The 16,130-nt window shown below is 39.8% G+C and overlaps 1 protein-coding gene across 2 annotated transcripts in view; it reads right to left on the minus strand.

Annotated features, from left to right (window-relative positions):
* The window catches only part of dync1i2a (dynein, cytoplasmic 1, intermediate chain 2a), a 28,782-nt gene extending 12,760 nt beyond the window's left edge, over positions 1-16,022 (minus strand). The window contains exons 1-7 of one of the 2 annotated variants that reach the window (XM_060876527.1): positions 15,904-16,022; positions 14,437-14,548; positions 11,615-11,726; positions 9,972-10,062; positions 8,612-8,665; positions 7,992-8,107; positions 590-676 (exon numbers count right to left, since the gene is read on the minus strand). In XM_060876527.1, the coding sequence (XP_060732510.1) occupies positions 590-676; positions 7,992-8,107; positions 8,612-8,665; positions 9,972-10,062; positions 11,615-11,726; positions 14,437-14,544 (568 nt within the window). In that variant the 5' untranslated portion in view covers positions 14,545-14,548; positions 15,904-16,022. The remainder of the gene's footprint in view (positions 1-589; positions 677-7,991; positions 8,108-8,611; positions 8,666-9,971; positions 10,063-11,614; positions 11,727-14,436; positions 14,549-15,903) is intronic. The other variant, XM_060876528.1, reaches the window with a different exon arrangement.
* Between the last annotated feature and the right edge of the window lie 108 nt (positions 16,023-16,130).

Below are 16,130 nucleotides of genomic sequence, written 5' to 3' on the forward strand. Positions count from 1 at the left end.
AGTTGAGTGATTGTAAGAAATTTGACACCTGGATGCTGATTGAGAGTCATTTTGACAGAAACAAGACTAAACTAGAAAAAAATAAGTTTCTGAATAAGTAGTAACTTGTGAGTCAGTGGAAATTTCAGATACATTTTTATAGGTCCCCAAATTTCAAAGAACACTAACAAAAGAAAGATTGGTCTTATTATGTTCTTATTTTAAAATATATAATGAAGTCTCTTATTGTTCAGTTGTGCTAAGTTTTACTTTTAGCTATATAATATGTAGCAGAAAGATTTTAGTGTGATTAGTGACTAATTACATTTTAAAACTCCAAAAGGTATACTAGGAAAACTTCCAGTTACTCCAAAATGTAAAAGTCCTAACAAAAACCTTACTAGAATTGCAAATTGTGATCATATTGCACTGTACATTGGCTACCAGTTTTAAGGAGATTGTCCTCATCACTGTTATCTTGCTGGTTAGAGAATTAATTCTGATCTGTTATTTTGTTACCAGCCCAATATATAAAACTGAATTGTAAACCAGTGGACAAATGTGAAATAATAAAAATAACTAGTGTGTGTTCATATCCTTTCAGACTTACCTTCCACCTCTTCTCCCAACACCTTTGTCTCCTTTTCCACTTCTGTCACTGCTTCTGCGGGAGCCATCTCTTCCTCTTCCTCTTCCTCTGTTGAGGAAAGAGTTCTATCATGAGGCCTTTAAATCACACAACACTTACAAGAGGATGACCATAAAATCACCATAAATACTGATACAAACAGCTTAATATAGGGATTTCCAAAACATAATAAGTCAACAAAAATTGACCGTCAGGTTATAAATAAATTTTAAATAAGATGATTAAGACAAGTAATTGAAAAAAGGATGAAATATCATATATGTAAATTCACTCATTATACATGTACAAGTAGACATCAAAATCTTGCCAAGACAAACACATAATACACTGGCCGTATAAGCGGGTACAGAATACTGCTGTTAGCAACTGGGCAATATGGTTATGCTGGGAATAAACTAGATGATTGCTGATCTAGTTATTTAGCTATGAAAACCACTGTCAAAAAGCAAAGGCAGGCAGAGGCACAATGAAAATGACTCAAAACTGTCATAAATATCCACATATTCTTCAAATGTGTTGGTAAATCACACTTATCACCAACACAAACTTGGCTCGAACATACTAAAAAATGTCAACACAGGCCACAACTTTGAGTTATCAGAAAATATTGTATGGGTGGGCCATTAATATAAAAAAAAACAAAAAAAAAAAAAACGCAACCCTATTTGAATACAACATAATCCAAAGCTCCTTTTTGACACTGTTTCCAAGACAGTACGATAAAAACACTAGCTCAGAAATGGAACAAAGCCTAGAGAAATGCCTTGGTTAGCCACCCTTTCATCACAATGTCACCTCTCCCATAGTTGCTCCTCTTTTCATTAGTAGAAAGACCATGTTAGAACACAGTCAGGGTCCTTCTTCCCCCAAAGCCCCTTAGTTAACGAGATACACTATTGTACAGGGAGTACACTTGTTAGCACTGTTATCCTCTCTGGCGTTCAAATACATGGACAGACACAGTAACACACGCATACACACATCCCACACACCCAAAGCAGGAGGGCGGGCAGCAGGTGCCCTAAACCGCTCCCATTGGCCACGCCAGCTGACGGGTGGAGTGCGTGAGGCAGATGGCTCTGCTGGGATTGTGTGTGTGAGAGAGGTGGCATAGAGATGGCACTGAGTTTTTTCTGCTTGACTGCCCCTTCTCAAGACTCTCTCCGGAACCACAAGCCTGTGCAATTACCAACACGACAGGGGGTCCGACAACTCCTATTCAAACAGTGAGGATGTGCAACAAAATACAGCTTGTGGCCCTGACCAGCTGGCAAGCCACACACTGCTCAAACAAAAGGTCAAGCTTTTCTCAAACACACAAATGCACATATACACACATTCTAATCATCTGAAACAAATCCATTGCTTATTCTAAACTTGGGGGGGAGTTAACATATACTGAATACAGCAAAACTCAAAAGGAAGCTCAATTATAAAACATACCATTTTGCAGAAATAAGCCATATTTTGTTTGAGTTATTGTAAAGATTTTACAGCAGAGGGCAAGATTTCTGTGAGAATCAAATTCATAATGTCATCTGTCAGGTCTTCCATTAGAGATGTCTTCATCCCTCTCTTTCAAGCAGGGCTCTGAGTGAGGGGAGAGAAAGAAGAGGGAGGGAAACCAGGAATGAGGAAAAGGGGGAGGGGAGGAAGGGGATTGTTCTGATGAGTTTACAGAGTCACGCTGATGACACAGGCCATCTCAATGCATTGGGCCCTTAGTCAGGCATGGATAGAGCACAGAAGGGTAAAATCTTTCCTTTCAAGGGCCTCAATCAGGCTCAGACGAAAACAGTAATCAGTGTCTTTCAGTCCAGGGCCCAAGCGCATGCCGCAGCCCTTTCTCTGCCAGCCAGGCCCAAGCAATCAACCTGCCAGGCATTAGCAACGTTAAGACAATCTGGAAATAAAAAGTATAATGCACCTGCCAGCCAAAATGGCCATTTGGAGAAAAGCTAGTGATCCTGGTGACCCCACAGGGGTAAGAGGGAGAGTAGTGGTACAAAGAAAATGAGAGATTGGGGATAGGAAGGCGGGGGAAAGAGAACCGTTTAACAGAATTCACCCTGATGGCAGATCCCCTTCCCCATCGACACCTCATCTCAAAGCAACCCAATTATCGCTTTTGTATCATTTAAGGAATAAAAGCTTTTGGGAGGAGCGGAGGGGGAAGGCAGAGGAACGGGGGCGTAATCACTAGCTTTTGTGAATGGACAATATATTAATGCAAACGCGCCATGGGTCCAGAGGTTGTTCGAGTACACGACTAATGCCCTTTGATCTGCAGTGCAGGTGCATGGGGTCTGAGTGAAACACAGACACAGAGAGGACCCTATAAACCTGACTTCCACATTTCTTTATACCAAAGAGGACTGAGCAAACAAACCTCAGCTCTCTGTACTTGGCTTCCTGAATCAGACTTTCAGGGTTTTGATTATAGTGGGATGATAAATTGCTCAAGGCTCATGCGGGATGGGTTTTTACTATAGAACACCAGCACAAAGAAGTGGGTTGTGAGCACTTATGGACCATAAAAACACAGTTCCTCACAAATAATGTCCACTAAAATAATCTCTACAAAGTGTTTACTTACCACAGGATATACACTTTGACTTTTACAACACTTTAACTAGAATGTCCAGGATAAAAATAAAACTACAATACATAAACCATATGAGTGTTTTTGCATGTTTCTTTATATAGCAAGTTACATATATGCATACTGTTGGGCCATAAAAATACATTTTTGGATTTTTGCCTCTGTATAACCACCACAATGAATTTGAAATGAAGCAAATCAAGATGAGATGTAGACTTATAACCATTTGTTTACAAATTCCCTCCATTTTCACAGTCTCAAAAGTATTTGAACAATTAACTGATAAGCAGTTTCATGACCAGAGTGGTTTCCTCGTTATTTAATGATAAATTAAAAAGGTACCAAGTTGATTTTAACCAGTGAATTTGTATTTTGTGGAACTTTCATCAAGCAGTCTAAGGAGGTCGGTGCTGCTGGGGTTTGAACACAGATCCTCCGATTAACAACCCAGAGCCTTAACCACTTAATACATTCTGGAAGAAAGGTAAGCTCTGGCAAGCTCAGTAACACTAAAAGACCTGAAAGACCACGAAAAACAAGAAAAAACAGAATATTGCCAAGTCAAGAAGTCGAGGTGTCATTGTCAAAATCTACAATCAAGAGACAACTTAATGAATGTAAATGTTGTAAAATTGCCTCAAGATGCAAAACACTCCAAAATAGACTTTGTGCAAAACAGTAATTTAAAGAAAAGAAGAAGAAAAAAAAAAAGCACGGCCAGTTCTGTAACAAGTTACCTTTGACAGATGAACCCATGATTAATATGCACCAGAACGATATGAAGAGATGTAAATATAGAAAGAAAGGAAATGTTCATGATCCTCTGTCAAATATGGTGGCGGCAGTGTTATGACATAAACATGTACAGTCGCCAATAGAGCTGGTTCCCGTATGTTTATCGATGATTTGTCTGCCGATAGCTGATCTTTAATGGCCTAGACAGTCACCCGTCACCCATGGAAGTCACACTGAAAGTCTAACCTTTAATCACATCTTGATTGCTTCACAACAAATCCATTGTCGTGGTATACAGCGACAACATCACAAAGAAGAAAAGATTGAATCTAAAATCAGAACTCTGACAATATAGACACCCACAACATCTACATAGGCATGTGCACTTGAATTTAGGTTCAATCCTTGTATACTTAAAGACTTAATTCATAAAACTTTGTCAGTTTCACATGCTGACAAAAAAGATCGGCACTTATTAGGCATGATTTCTTATGTACCTAGATATTACGCACCTAAAGGCGCATCCCACACATTATTCATTTTTTTTCATGATTGATTAAATACATGTCTTTAAGGAGTATAATGCTCATGTAAATGATAAATTCAAGCTTAGACAATAAGTTTAATTTTGAAAAGCAGGCAGTTTTGTCGTTGGCAGTGGAGTGCTGGGTTAAGGGTGCCTGAGTTTTAAGTGAGGCCCTCGATAAGAGAGGCCTCTCACATGCCCCAGTGATTAAAATAGAGTAGTACTCCTCCTGTAGAGAGAGCGTGATTAAAACAATCACCTTTAATTAAAGTTCACATTCACAGAGAAAACGTTTCCCAACCTCAGATGGTTGTAAAGCCTTGTGAAACATACATCGCTCATCCTAGAACAGGGCTCTGTTTCGCAAATTGGACTACGTGATCCCATGATTCTCAGCAACTACTCTCCGGATGCACCACATGGCTGGGAAATTTACAATGACAGTCGCTGAATGACTGACTGCTTTATACGTCATGACCGTTTGTTTGCTTCGAAAAAGCAAGTATTTATTTCCTGAGGAAAATTGTAATCTATGAAGAAAATATCCATACAGATCCTGTTATTTTGGAAAATCTGTTTCTCGTAGTAAGCCTGTTTATCTTAAATCAACAATTGCTTGTTCTCAAAAACCACAGTAGTATAGTCAGACCTCACACAGAATGGGAATTTAAAAAAAGGACACTGAAAATGAACTGAATGCTGCAAATCAAGAGCCTTAATCAGTATGTGTGTGTCAACCTAAGCTTCAAGCAGCTGAATCTACACATGCAGCGCAGTAGATTCTGCGTCCTCTGCTTCTGTGGTGTACCACCCGCTGACCTTCAGAGAGCAGACCTTCACTACCTCTACAGCCCAAGACAAATCACTCAATCAGCCAGAGAGAAAGAGAGAAGGAGAGAGAGAGGGAGAGAGCGAGCCATCTCTCTGAGTGGCAGGGACAAGAGGCGTGAAAGCCTCTCAATGTCACCCAATGCGTTTAGTTACGTGCCTGCACGGGAAAGCAAAAGAGTTGATGAAATGATTACATAGTACAGGAGGAAAAGATGGAAGCAGAGGTGGAGGGGGATTTTGGTGTGGTGTTGTCTGCAGATATTGGCACTGTTAAACACACTTTTACGATGCCATGGAAAGACTCCATACTCTTTAACAAGAATAGAGGAGAAAGAGAATATAAATGGGGATAAAAGAGAGATGGAACAGACCAGGAGAAAATTTATGAACATCATTTTCAGAAACTCGCTATTAGTCCTTTGACCATATTATATTAACAGAGCTTTCTGTAAAAACACTCACTCACTCACTCACTCACTCACTCACTCACTCACTCACTCACTCACTCACTCACTCACTCACTCACTCACTCACTCACTCACTCACTCACTCACTCACTCACTCACTCACTCACTCACTCACTCACGACAACAATACCACAAAAATCCAAAAATTAACAGTCTGTTAATATTTAGGCTAAATCTAAAACCCCTTGCACAAGTCGAAATGTCTGCAGCAGATATACAGACCAAAACAATAACCCTGTAATGTAAAACCCTGTTAACACACACAGAGCAATTATTATCGTGGCACCTCCACCTTCCAGCATGTGCACGACAAAAGGAGCAACCTAAACATCATGACAAGCCTGACATGAAATGGAGGGTTTTTTTTTTTTGAAGACTTGTGCACAACCCCCATAAAAGCTACATGCAGCAATTACATCCATATTGACATTCATCAGATGCTTTAGCAAGGCCTGGCACACTTCATCATATCATCCTTCAGTCTCCTGCTCGCCTTCTCCTGCCCCCCCACTCTTTCTGTATCACTCTCCTTCATGCCATGCTCGTTTTTCCCATCCAAAATGCAAATTGGTCGTGTTCAGGAAGACAGATATAAAGCAAGCATAAGGATAGTGTGCGCATGTGTGTGTGTCAGGGGGAGAGAGAGAGAGAGAGACATCAGGGAGTTTAATCTTTCTTTGGCTTCTTATGTTTCTCGAGATGCTGCAATTTTCCTGTAGCTTTCATCTCCATACTCGCTCATCTCAGATCATTTCCAAAGAAAGTTCTCTCACAGAAACATGCAAAAAAAAAAACAAAAAAAAAACACACACACACGGGCAGACGCACACAGTAACATGCGGACACGGGCAGACGCACACAGTAACACACGCAGACACGGGCAGGTGCACACAGTAACACACGCAGACACGGGCAGACGCACACAGTAACACACGCAGACACGGGCAGACGCACACAGTAACACACGCAGACACGGGCAGACGCACACAGTAACACACGCAGACACGGGCAGACGCACACAGTAACACACGCAGACACGGGCAGACGCACACAGTAACACACGCAGACACGGGCAGACGCACACAGTAACACACGCAGACACGGGCAGACGCACACAGTAACACACGCAGACACGGGCAGACGCACACAGTAACACACGCAGACACGGGCAGGCGCACACAGTAACACACGCAGACACGGGCAGGCGCACACAGTAACACACGCAGACACGGGCAGACGCACACAGTAACACACGCAGACACGGGCAGGCGCACACAGTAACACACGCAGACACGGGCAGACGCACACAGTAACACGCAGACACGGGCAGACGCACACAGTAACACGCAGACACGGGCAGACGCACACAATAACACGCTGACACGGGCAGACGCACACAGTAACACACACACACACGGGCAGACGCACACAGTAACACACACACACGGGCAGATGCACACAGTAACACGCAGACACGGGCAGACGCACACAGTAACACGCAGACACGGGCAGAAGCACACAGTAACACACACACACACACACACGGGCAGACGCACACAGTAACACACACACACACGGGCAGACGCGCACGTATGAAAGTACACGCACAATCAGAGACGTGCAGATACACCCAAACAGACAGACAGATACAGAAGTACACAGGCAGATTTTTAGACACACATTCACAGGCAGACACACATTTCATCTGATCAGTGAGGTTTGGGGTCCTGCAGTCAGATCACATGTCACCATTGACTGGCATGTCATCACAAGTTACCTCTGCATCTAGAATGCTGAATTTACCTGAACACAATATGGGTTAGACAAAAAAAGCATGTGGAAAACATATGGTGCTGAAGTTTGCAGTTTTTTCTTTAAAAAAAAGACAAAAAAAAAAAAAAAAAAAGAAGCCATTAGTTTTTGCTTGTGTGTGTGTGTGTGTGTGTGTGTGTGTGTGTGTGTGTGTGTGTGTGTGTGTGATTATTAGGCTATAGAACACTGGAGGTTTTGACTGTATAATCAGTATGGAAATTTAAAGGGGATATGAGTAATTACAAAAAGCATCTGTTGGTGAAATCAACAATAACAAAATGTTGGGCAACAACATAGCACTAAATACGAAGAAAATGCAATGCCCTAACTGCAGACATGTGAGCAGCAAGGACACATCTGCCTGTGAGTATCTTCATGGTCAGAACTCACCCTCTTTCTGCTCACTCAGGATGGGGGTCTGAGTCTCTTTGCAGTAAGACACCACCTCTTTGGGAGGGAAGTCCACCTGAATCACCTTCGCTATGCTCAGCTTTGCCGGTCCTCTCCTGGGGGTGGGAATAAACATGGACAGAGAAACAAACAAATAAACAAACAGACAGACAAACCCAAATCAACAAATTAGAAAGCAGCCAGTCATAAATGAGTAAGAGCACAGCGGCAAAGCCAAACATTCACACAACCATCACGAAATGGCACTACAGCCTCACTTGTTCTTTCGGGAAACATCTCTTATGTTTTATCAGCAACACATGGGAATACCGAGAAACACATGTGCTCAAAGAATTATTTGGTCCCTCAACTAAACAAGACTAGAATTAGAAACTAATCAATACACACACACACACACACACACACACACACACACACACACACACACACACACACACACAGCGGCCTGTTCAATACAAGATGAAGTAGAAAATTAATAACCATAAGACCAAACTGTTCACGTTGTACATTTATACACGCTACATAAATTAGTTTGATTAGTAAAAAATGAGCAGAAAGGAGGCAAAGAAGTAAAACGGAGAAAAAGGAGAATGCGGTACCCCAGCTCGGAGTGAAGCAGTAATGTAGAAGGATCAGAGTCCCAGTGGAGAGTCCTGTTAGTATCACAGTGACAGCCCAGTGTTAATAAAAGAGAGAATATTTAAAACAGTTTATTAGCAATGGTTAGAACAACATTTTACAACAATGTGAACAGAGAACACATTACATTTATTTAAACAGAACCTACAACATATAATATTAAGTACATCAAAAAGTCATTATAATGTATTAGCATTAAGTATAATGCGTCGTGTATGCATCGTAATACAAAAGCAGAATGTGTGTGAATCATTCCTGACAAGAAGGAAGTTCATTCAGCCGGACAGAATCTGAGGCAAAGTGTCTACCGGCCAGCTGTGTCAGGGACCCCGGCCATGACTCACAAGTGAGTAGCAGATCTACCCATGACTGTGTGTGGGGGGTTAATGTGTGGCAGCATGTGGCTCAGGAGGATGTACATGAGTCCTTGTGGATGTTCAAGTGTGTATATGTGGTTAGAAAAATGACCTCCATGTGTGTAGGAAGCGGCAGTGTAGCAGAGGGAAATGAGTGGACACGAAGGCCCCCGAGCTGGTAAGTATCCCCTCCAGGGCTGCGTTCAAACACGCGTATGTGCGTGTGCGTGTGTGTGAGTGAGCGAGAGAGAGAGAGAAAAGCAGGTTAGAGTTTCAAAACTTCAGTTTAGAGTCCCAAGCTTTAATCAGGGGTTAAAGAGTCCCCCAGGCAACTCACAAGCAATCAGATTGTTACTTCAGCTATTTGTACTCTGACTAAAAATGGCACACACTTCTATTTCCGATCATCACAAATAAACATTACTGCTCTGTAGTACTATTGTCACCCAGAGAAATAATATACTCTGCTAGAATTACATTATACTACTTGTGAATTGTGATTGGTTTTTGAGTATACAAACAATGGTAATGAAAACCTCCTAAAATAAACTACAACGCTACAAAAATCTAATTAACTAAATGCACAAACACTTAGTAGGTAACAATCCGTTAAACTGACTTGAGAAACAGATTAAGTTATAGACTATACCAGACATGTGAACAAAGAAATATTTAATCTCTACACCGAAGGTTTTTCTACGTGGCACAATTTCATTTTAAGGCACAAGCAAAAACAGGTAGTAGCACGGAATGGTGAAGACAAACGTTTTACCTGTTCAAACCTGTACGCTAAACCACACACAAAGCCTTTAAACAACATAAACATTTAACAGTGCCTTTGGTGCACAGACAGACTGTCTGTCGCTCATGCAATCCCACAATCATCGACGTCTTCAGCACTATCAATTACAAAAAGAGAGAGAAAGTGAGAAAGAGAGAGGGAGAATGCTGCTGGTGATTATACCTGGGTCCTGTGGTGCCATCGCCTGAATCCTGGCTACCTGCCTCACTTGGGGTGCCAGCAGATTTGGCCGTGGGAGACAAGGGCCCAGAACCTGTGAGACAATTCAGACCACCTTTTTTTATACACAAACACAGAGGCAAATGTAGCCTAAATGCTAATCAGATACCAAAGAAAAGGTTAGATATTTTGGATTAAAATAAGATATTGCTCAATAATATAAGGAGGAAAAAACAATACACCAACATAGCTAAAAAGGAGGAGAAAAAACAACACCACACACACACACACAATATACATATAGATTTACGACATAAATATATATAGTGACACAATGCAACTTTTTAAATGTTTAAAGAAAAACTCAATGATTTATATACAAATAGATTTTGTGTTTGTGTGTAATGATGCATTATATTACAGATGTTTGTGAATTTGTTTCCATTTCTGCTTGTACGCATAATTGAATTGTGTATACAAGGTTCATAATAGGAAATGTGTACATAAACCATTAAAAATATTTCCAATCTGATTCAGAACCTGAATCATACAAAGGAGCATTTATTTATGCACATTAATTCATACAATCTGTTGATATTTTCACACAAAAGGTCAAACAAATAGAACCAGAGAGAAGTGAATAAATACTAGTTCTGAATTATATTAGAATTAAATCTGCTTTGCTGCTTAAAATTCATGATGTGATATGAAATAATGAAATGTCAGTTCATGCTGCAGTCACTACAGGCAGCTCAGCAGCTCAGCTGATAAATGGACATGTAACACTGAGGCTTTACCCAAGTGTGCAGCCTGGAGCACTTCTGCCCCCTTGTGTCTGTTGTGTGAAGTTCAGCGAATAATAACTACATAGTTGAACTGATCATCAGAAAAAGAAAAGGGTTTTAATAAGATTATACTTACAGTTTTAAGTCTCCTATCTTCATTTATAGTCTGGAGATTTTTGAATAGTGTCATGTGATCTACCGTCTCTACAATCCCTGCTATGGAAGTGGCTTGTGTTCTGTTTGGGTCACAAACCTTCCCCAAGCAGGAGAGTAAAACATATTATCTATGAAATTAACAATGACAGGATTTGCCAAAACTTTCCCTTGGCACTTTCTTTTTGTTTTTATTAATATTCTCATTGTGTAGGTTTATGCTTATAGAATCCTATAGAAATGGAATCCGCATCTTATAGAAATGGAATCCGGGCTTCGGATCCTTTTCATTCATTCATTCATCTTCTACCGCTTATCCGAACTACCTCGGGTCACGGGGCCTATCTCAGGCGTCATTGGGCATCAAGGCAGGATACACCCTGGACGGAGTGCCAACCCATCGCAGGGCACACACTCTCATTCACTCACGCAATCACACACTAGGGACAATTTTCCTACTAGGTGCCAATCAACCTACCATGCATGTCTTTGGACCGGGGGAGGAAACCGGAGTACCCGGAGGAAACCCCCGAGGCACGGGGAGAACATGCAAACTCCACACACACAAGGCGGAGGCGGGAATCGAACCCCGACCCTGGAGGTGTGAGGCGAACGTGCTAACCACTAAGCCACCGTGCCCCCCTGGCTTCGGATCCATTGGCTTTAGAGTACCGATCAAGAATGCAGAGAGGTTAAAGTGTGACTTACCTGTAGTCACATCTGGTGCAATTCCTATGCTCTGAAGCAGTGCTTCAGTCTCTCGCCTCTTCTTCTCCAGATCGGAGTCATCCTGCACCACAACGGGTTCTTTCTGCTCCGCCTGACAGAGGGACACAGAAGAATGCTTATATCTTATTTTTAAAAAAAAAACCTGTTCCAGTCTCCAAGAGGCTTGTGACTCGCACAGAGGTTCACTTTGCAACAGGGCAACAACGCTAAGCGAAATGGCTCAAAGCTAAGAGCCTGAATGTGTTACAATGTCCTAACCACAGCCCAAACCTCAATCAGCACTTTGTATCTGAGGGAAATTTTAAATATTGCTGTTCAAACAATATGTTGCTAAGAAGAATGTGCAAAGATGATGGAGCTGACAGAGCTGACACGCCATCCATTTTTATTTGAATTCACATTGTAGTATTATAATTAGTTGTTTGTTTTTTTGTATGATTAAAAAAAGCTTCATGTTTTAAACATGAGACTTATGTAGATCACATAATAAAAAATGCAGTTTCTTTCCTGGTAGTAACACGGCATGATGTGGAGAAGTTTGAAGGAGTAAATACTAAGCATGTAAAGCTGAGTATAAGATTATAAAACAGCAGAAAGTACCAATTTTACACTTAAAGCTAGGGATGCACATAAAGTTGGCATGTTGACATATCGTGTGATGTGTATTTCGTGAATATGGAAAAATGTACAGCTTTGCATTGTTGTGTTTAGCTTAATCCATGTTCAGGTACAACAATACACAGTATTCATTACACAAATACATTATACACATCGTTTAATAGATCATATAATCCCTAATGTGGACACCCGTACCTAACTGCCAGTAAGAATAAGCTGTGCAGTGTTTACTTTAAGTGTGCTCAAAGAAAGACACAAAATATAACTAGATTTGTAAAGTTTGTCGTGACAAACTTTGATGTTGGCTTTGACGATGCAAGTATTCGCAAAGGGCGGTGCGTTTTGGAGGCGAGTGGACATAAGGGTCAGTGTTTCTTTTTGTCTCGTGACGTCATCAGAACACCCGTGAGGAAGTTCCCCTCATTGTTCTGAGTGTTTTGATATGTCACATGTCCATGTTGTAAAAAGTTTTTGGATTCTGCATATTTTCTGCAACCGAAAGGCCAGTCAGTACACCAATTTAAAAGTCTGTTCAGAGTATCACCCTAAAGGAGCTGGCCGAGTTTGGTGTAGATATTTCGAAAGCTTGCCGAACTCTGGAAACCTCCAGAGTTTATAATGGGAGTCTATATGAAAAAAGGCCATTTTGAGACCCGGTTTCGGAAGTACCGGTACTCGGATCGCTTAGAAAAGTAATAGCAACAAACTTCAGACCAGGGTCTACAACATATCCGAATTTGGTGAATGTGGCTCGAAAGCCCTAGGAGGAGTTACTCTTGATAAATTTTTGTCTAATCTTAAATAGGAAAACAGAATGTTGGCTTCTACAAAGCCAACATAATAATGTTTGTCGAGTGTTAGTTATATAAAGAGATGACAACTAAAGATACTGAGGATATTATTCTTCCACTGTCTCCTGTAAGGATGTTTTCTAAAATGGCCAATAATTAGATTTAGTAGTTTGCACTGAGCACCTCAGATCTGTCAGAGACGTGAAAGATGATAAACCAAAGAGAAACCTTATGAATCTGTAACAGAATCTATTACAGAGCAAATAAAGCAAATACTCCAGGAATTTATTATCCTTTTAACCAGAGAGGCCAAACTGAGGTACATTAGTTAGGCTCAACTTGTCATACATGTATTAAAACCAATGCATATAAATATCAGTATTTTTCTTATTTATTCATTCATCTTCAGTAACCAATTTTTTCAAGTCACAGAGGATCCTCACTACACCACTGTGGCCCAAAATATAGAGCTAGTGGGTGAATTTTGTTTAAAACAGCCAAACCTGACACATCACTTCACTTCACATCATGACTCATGTCATATACTGAACAGTTTGTACAAAACTTTAACAACCAAAAGGCACTTGATGTAAAAGCACATGTTTACTCTTAAAGCTAGACAATGTGCACCTGATATCAGTATTGTCCTGAGAATAGTACAAATAAAAAAATATTTAAAACTAAAACACACACTTCTAACAGAGAGGCATTATGACTTACATTAACAAGCACCAATAGGTCATTAAAATCTATTTTTGAATTGCATGCGTCACTTCTCCCCCATTTTGTGATTAATTCAAAGGATTCCGTTTTTCGGGCTACACAAACATGCAGATTTACTGGCTCTTTGTTAGTAAAGCTAAATGTTATATTATTGCCTTTGTGATATATTTGTGTCTTATTGTTCACAGTTACTATTTGAAACTCATATATATATATATATATATATATATATATATATATATATATATATATATATAAAACTTTTAAATAAATTTTAATTGAACTATAATAGATCACATCACACGTTCTGTACAGTAACTGAAATCAAAGCAAAATTATAATAGTATGAATTGTGTGTAAAAGAAAATAAGTGTACTTAACAGTTTTAATTCTTAAGGTCATGTATGTATGTGTGTATTTGACAAATAAAATTTGATTTGATAAGCATACATGACCTTAAGAATTAAAACTGTTAAGTACACTTATTTTCTTTTACACACAATTCATGCTATTATAATTTTGCTTTGATTTCAGTTACTGTACAGAACGTGTGATGTGTGATCTATTATAGTTCAATTAAAATTTCCACATGAACAAAAGTCGTGCGCTAATAACAGCATATGCTTATACACACATGAAAAAAACAATGTGATAGCTATATGTCCCCACCTCTTTTTTCTTGCGTTCTTCCTCTTTTCTTTTCTTTTCTTCCCTTATTTGTGCGAGGCGCTGCTTCTTTCTCTCTAACTCCGCCTTCAGCTCACTCTTATCTGACATGATGCTGTAGAACAGAAAACAAACGTCAATCATTACGTGCACTGAACGCTCAGCAAGCATTTCTGTAAAAGGGGGTGAAGACCAAACTGCTCACACAGCTCCTTTTGCACATAGATTACATAACGTACGTATAAAAGGATAATTTCCCACTTGCATGGCCTTCGAAGATCGATAATTAGGGACACGTGAACAGATGTAGATCACTATAACAACCGTACATTAAACTTTTATTATCCAAAACCTGATCAGAGACTCTCACTGCACTGACAACAAAATAGAAAAAAATAAAAATAAATAGAAATGTTTCTTCTCTACTTACAAGTGGATTATTATTATTACTTTTTGCAAATAGCTCAAATTGAACAAATTTCCATTTTAATTTCTACACAAAACAGTACAAGCAAATGATACATTTCCTTATATAAACGTAGGAGAAACCTGCTGGTGGTGTTATGTGCTGATATTTTAGACAACAGCGTGGTTATTCATTTTCTTCAGATCACACTGCAGCTCGTGATTTTATTTGAGATTAAACACAAAGAAAACACTGTTTTTCGGCCACTATGAGGAAAAAAGTTTAGACACAGATTTAAAGCTTGACCCATTGACATTGAAATCGTGACATTTATTTCCAGCAAAGAAGTTTTCTTTTTTATTTACCCAAATGTATAAACGCTAATATTACTACTTACTAATACTAATCGTTACAAATAATAAAATTAGAAGGTTAACAGAACAGACTGAACTAAAGTAAATAAATAAATAATGACAGATTGACCTATGATCCTCTGTCATAAAGCTATCCGCTAACTCAGAGCCTGAAGCTAGATTACTTGCTTAATATTTATACTTAATACTTAATATTTGCTCATTGATAACCAACAAACATGTCTAAGGCCTAATTTCTAGTTCTTCCTTCACGTTCTGAGACATTTATATCTTGAGATCACTGTATATTAAACACCATACAGCTCACAGCTTTGGGCGGCACCGTGTTAGCAAAGTGACCACTAGAGGTTTGTTTAAGAGCAAAAACACACCTGTATTTATTCGTAGCACAAATTCAGAGGTTTAAGGTGTTTTAGAGGTTATTGATGAAATAGAAAACACAGCTTGTTAGTGATATCGCGCCCTAACAAACATCACACCTCATCATCATCATCATCATCATCAGGTTCACTAGCGGCTGCGTTGCTAACTGTTTAGCTAACGTTAGCGAGCAAACCTGTCATTCATACACATCAAACTTATTAACTCAATAACAATATACAAAACGCCCAGTGAGAAAAGTGGCGGTGGTGGTGTCAAGATAAGCGGATTGAAATTGTTACGATGCGACTAAAACGGACGAAGACTGACCCGCTCTCTGGTCCTCTGATTTATCTGCAGAAACCGTTGTTTTTGTTGGAACCGTCCAAAGAACAGCTTCCGGATACTAGAAGAGGGATGGAAAACGGATCCCGGGAAGGTTCAAAACTATATTACGGCAACGCGTTACGATACTGCGCGTGCGTACATGTTCCTTTTTGTCGCAAAGACGTATGATGATAATAATAATAATAATAATAATAATAATAATAATAATA

This window comes from Tachysurus vachellii, chromosome 8, assembly GCF_030014155.1.
Source record: "Tachysurus vachellii isolate PV-2020 chromosome 8, HZAU_Pvac_v1, whole genome shotgun sequence".
NCBI classification, from domain to species: Eukaryota; Metazoa; Chordata; class Actinopteri; order Siluriformes; family Bagridae; genus Tachysurus; species Tachysurus vachellii.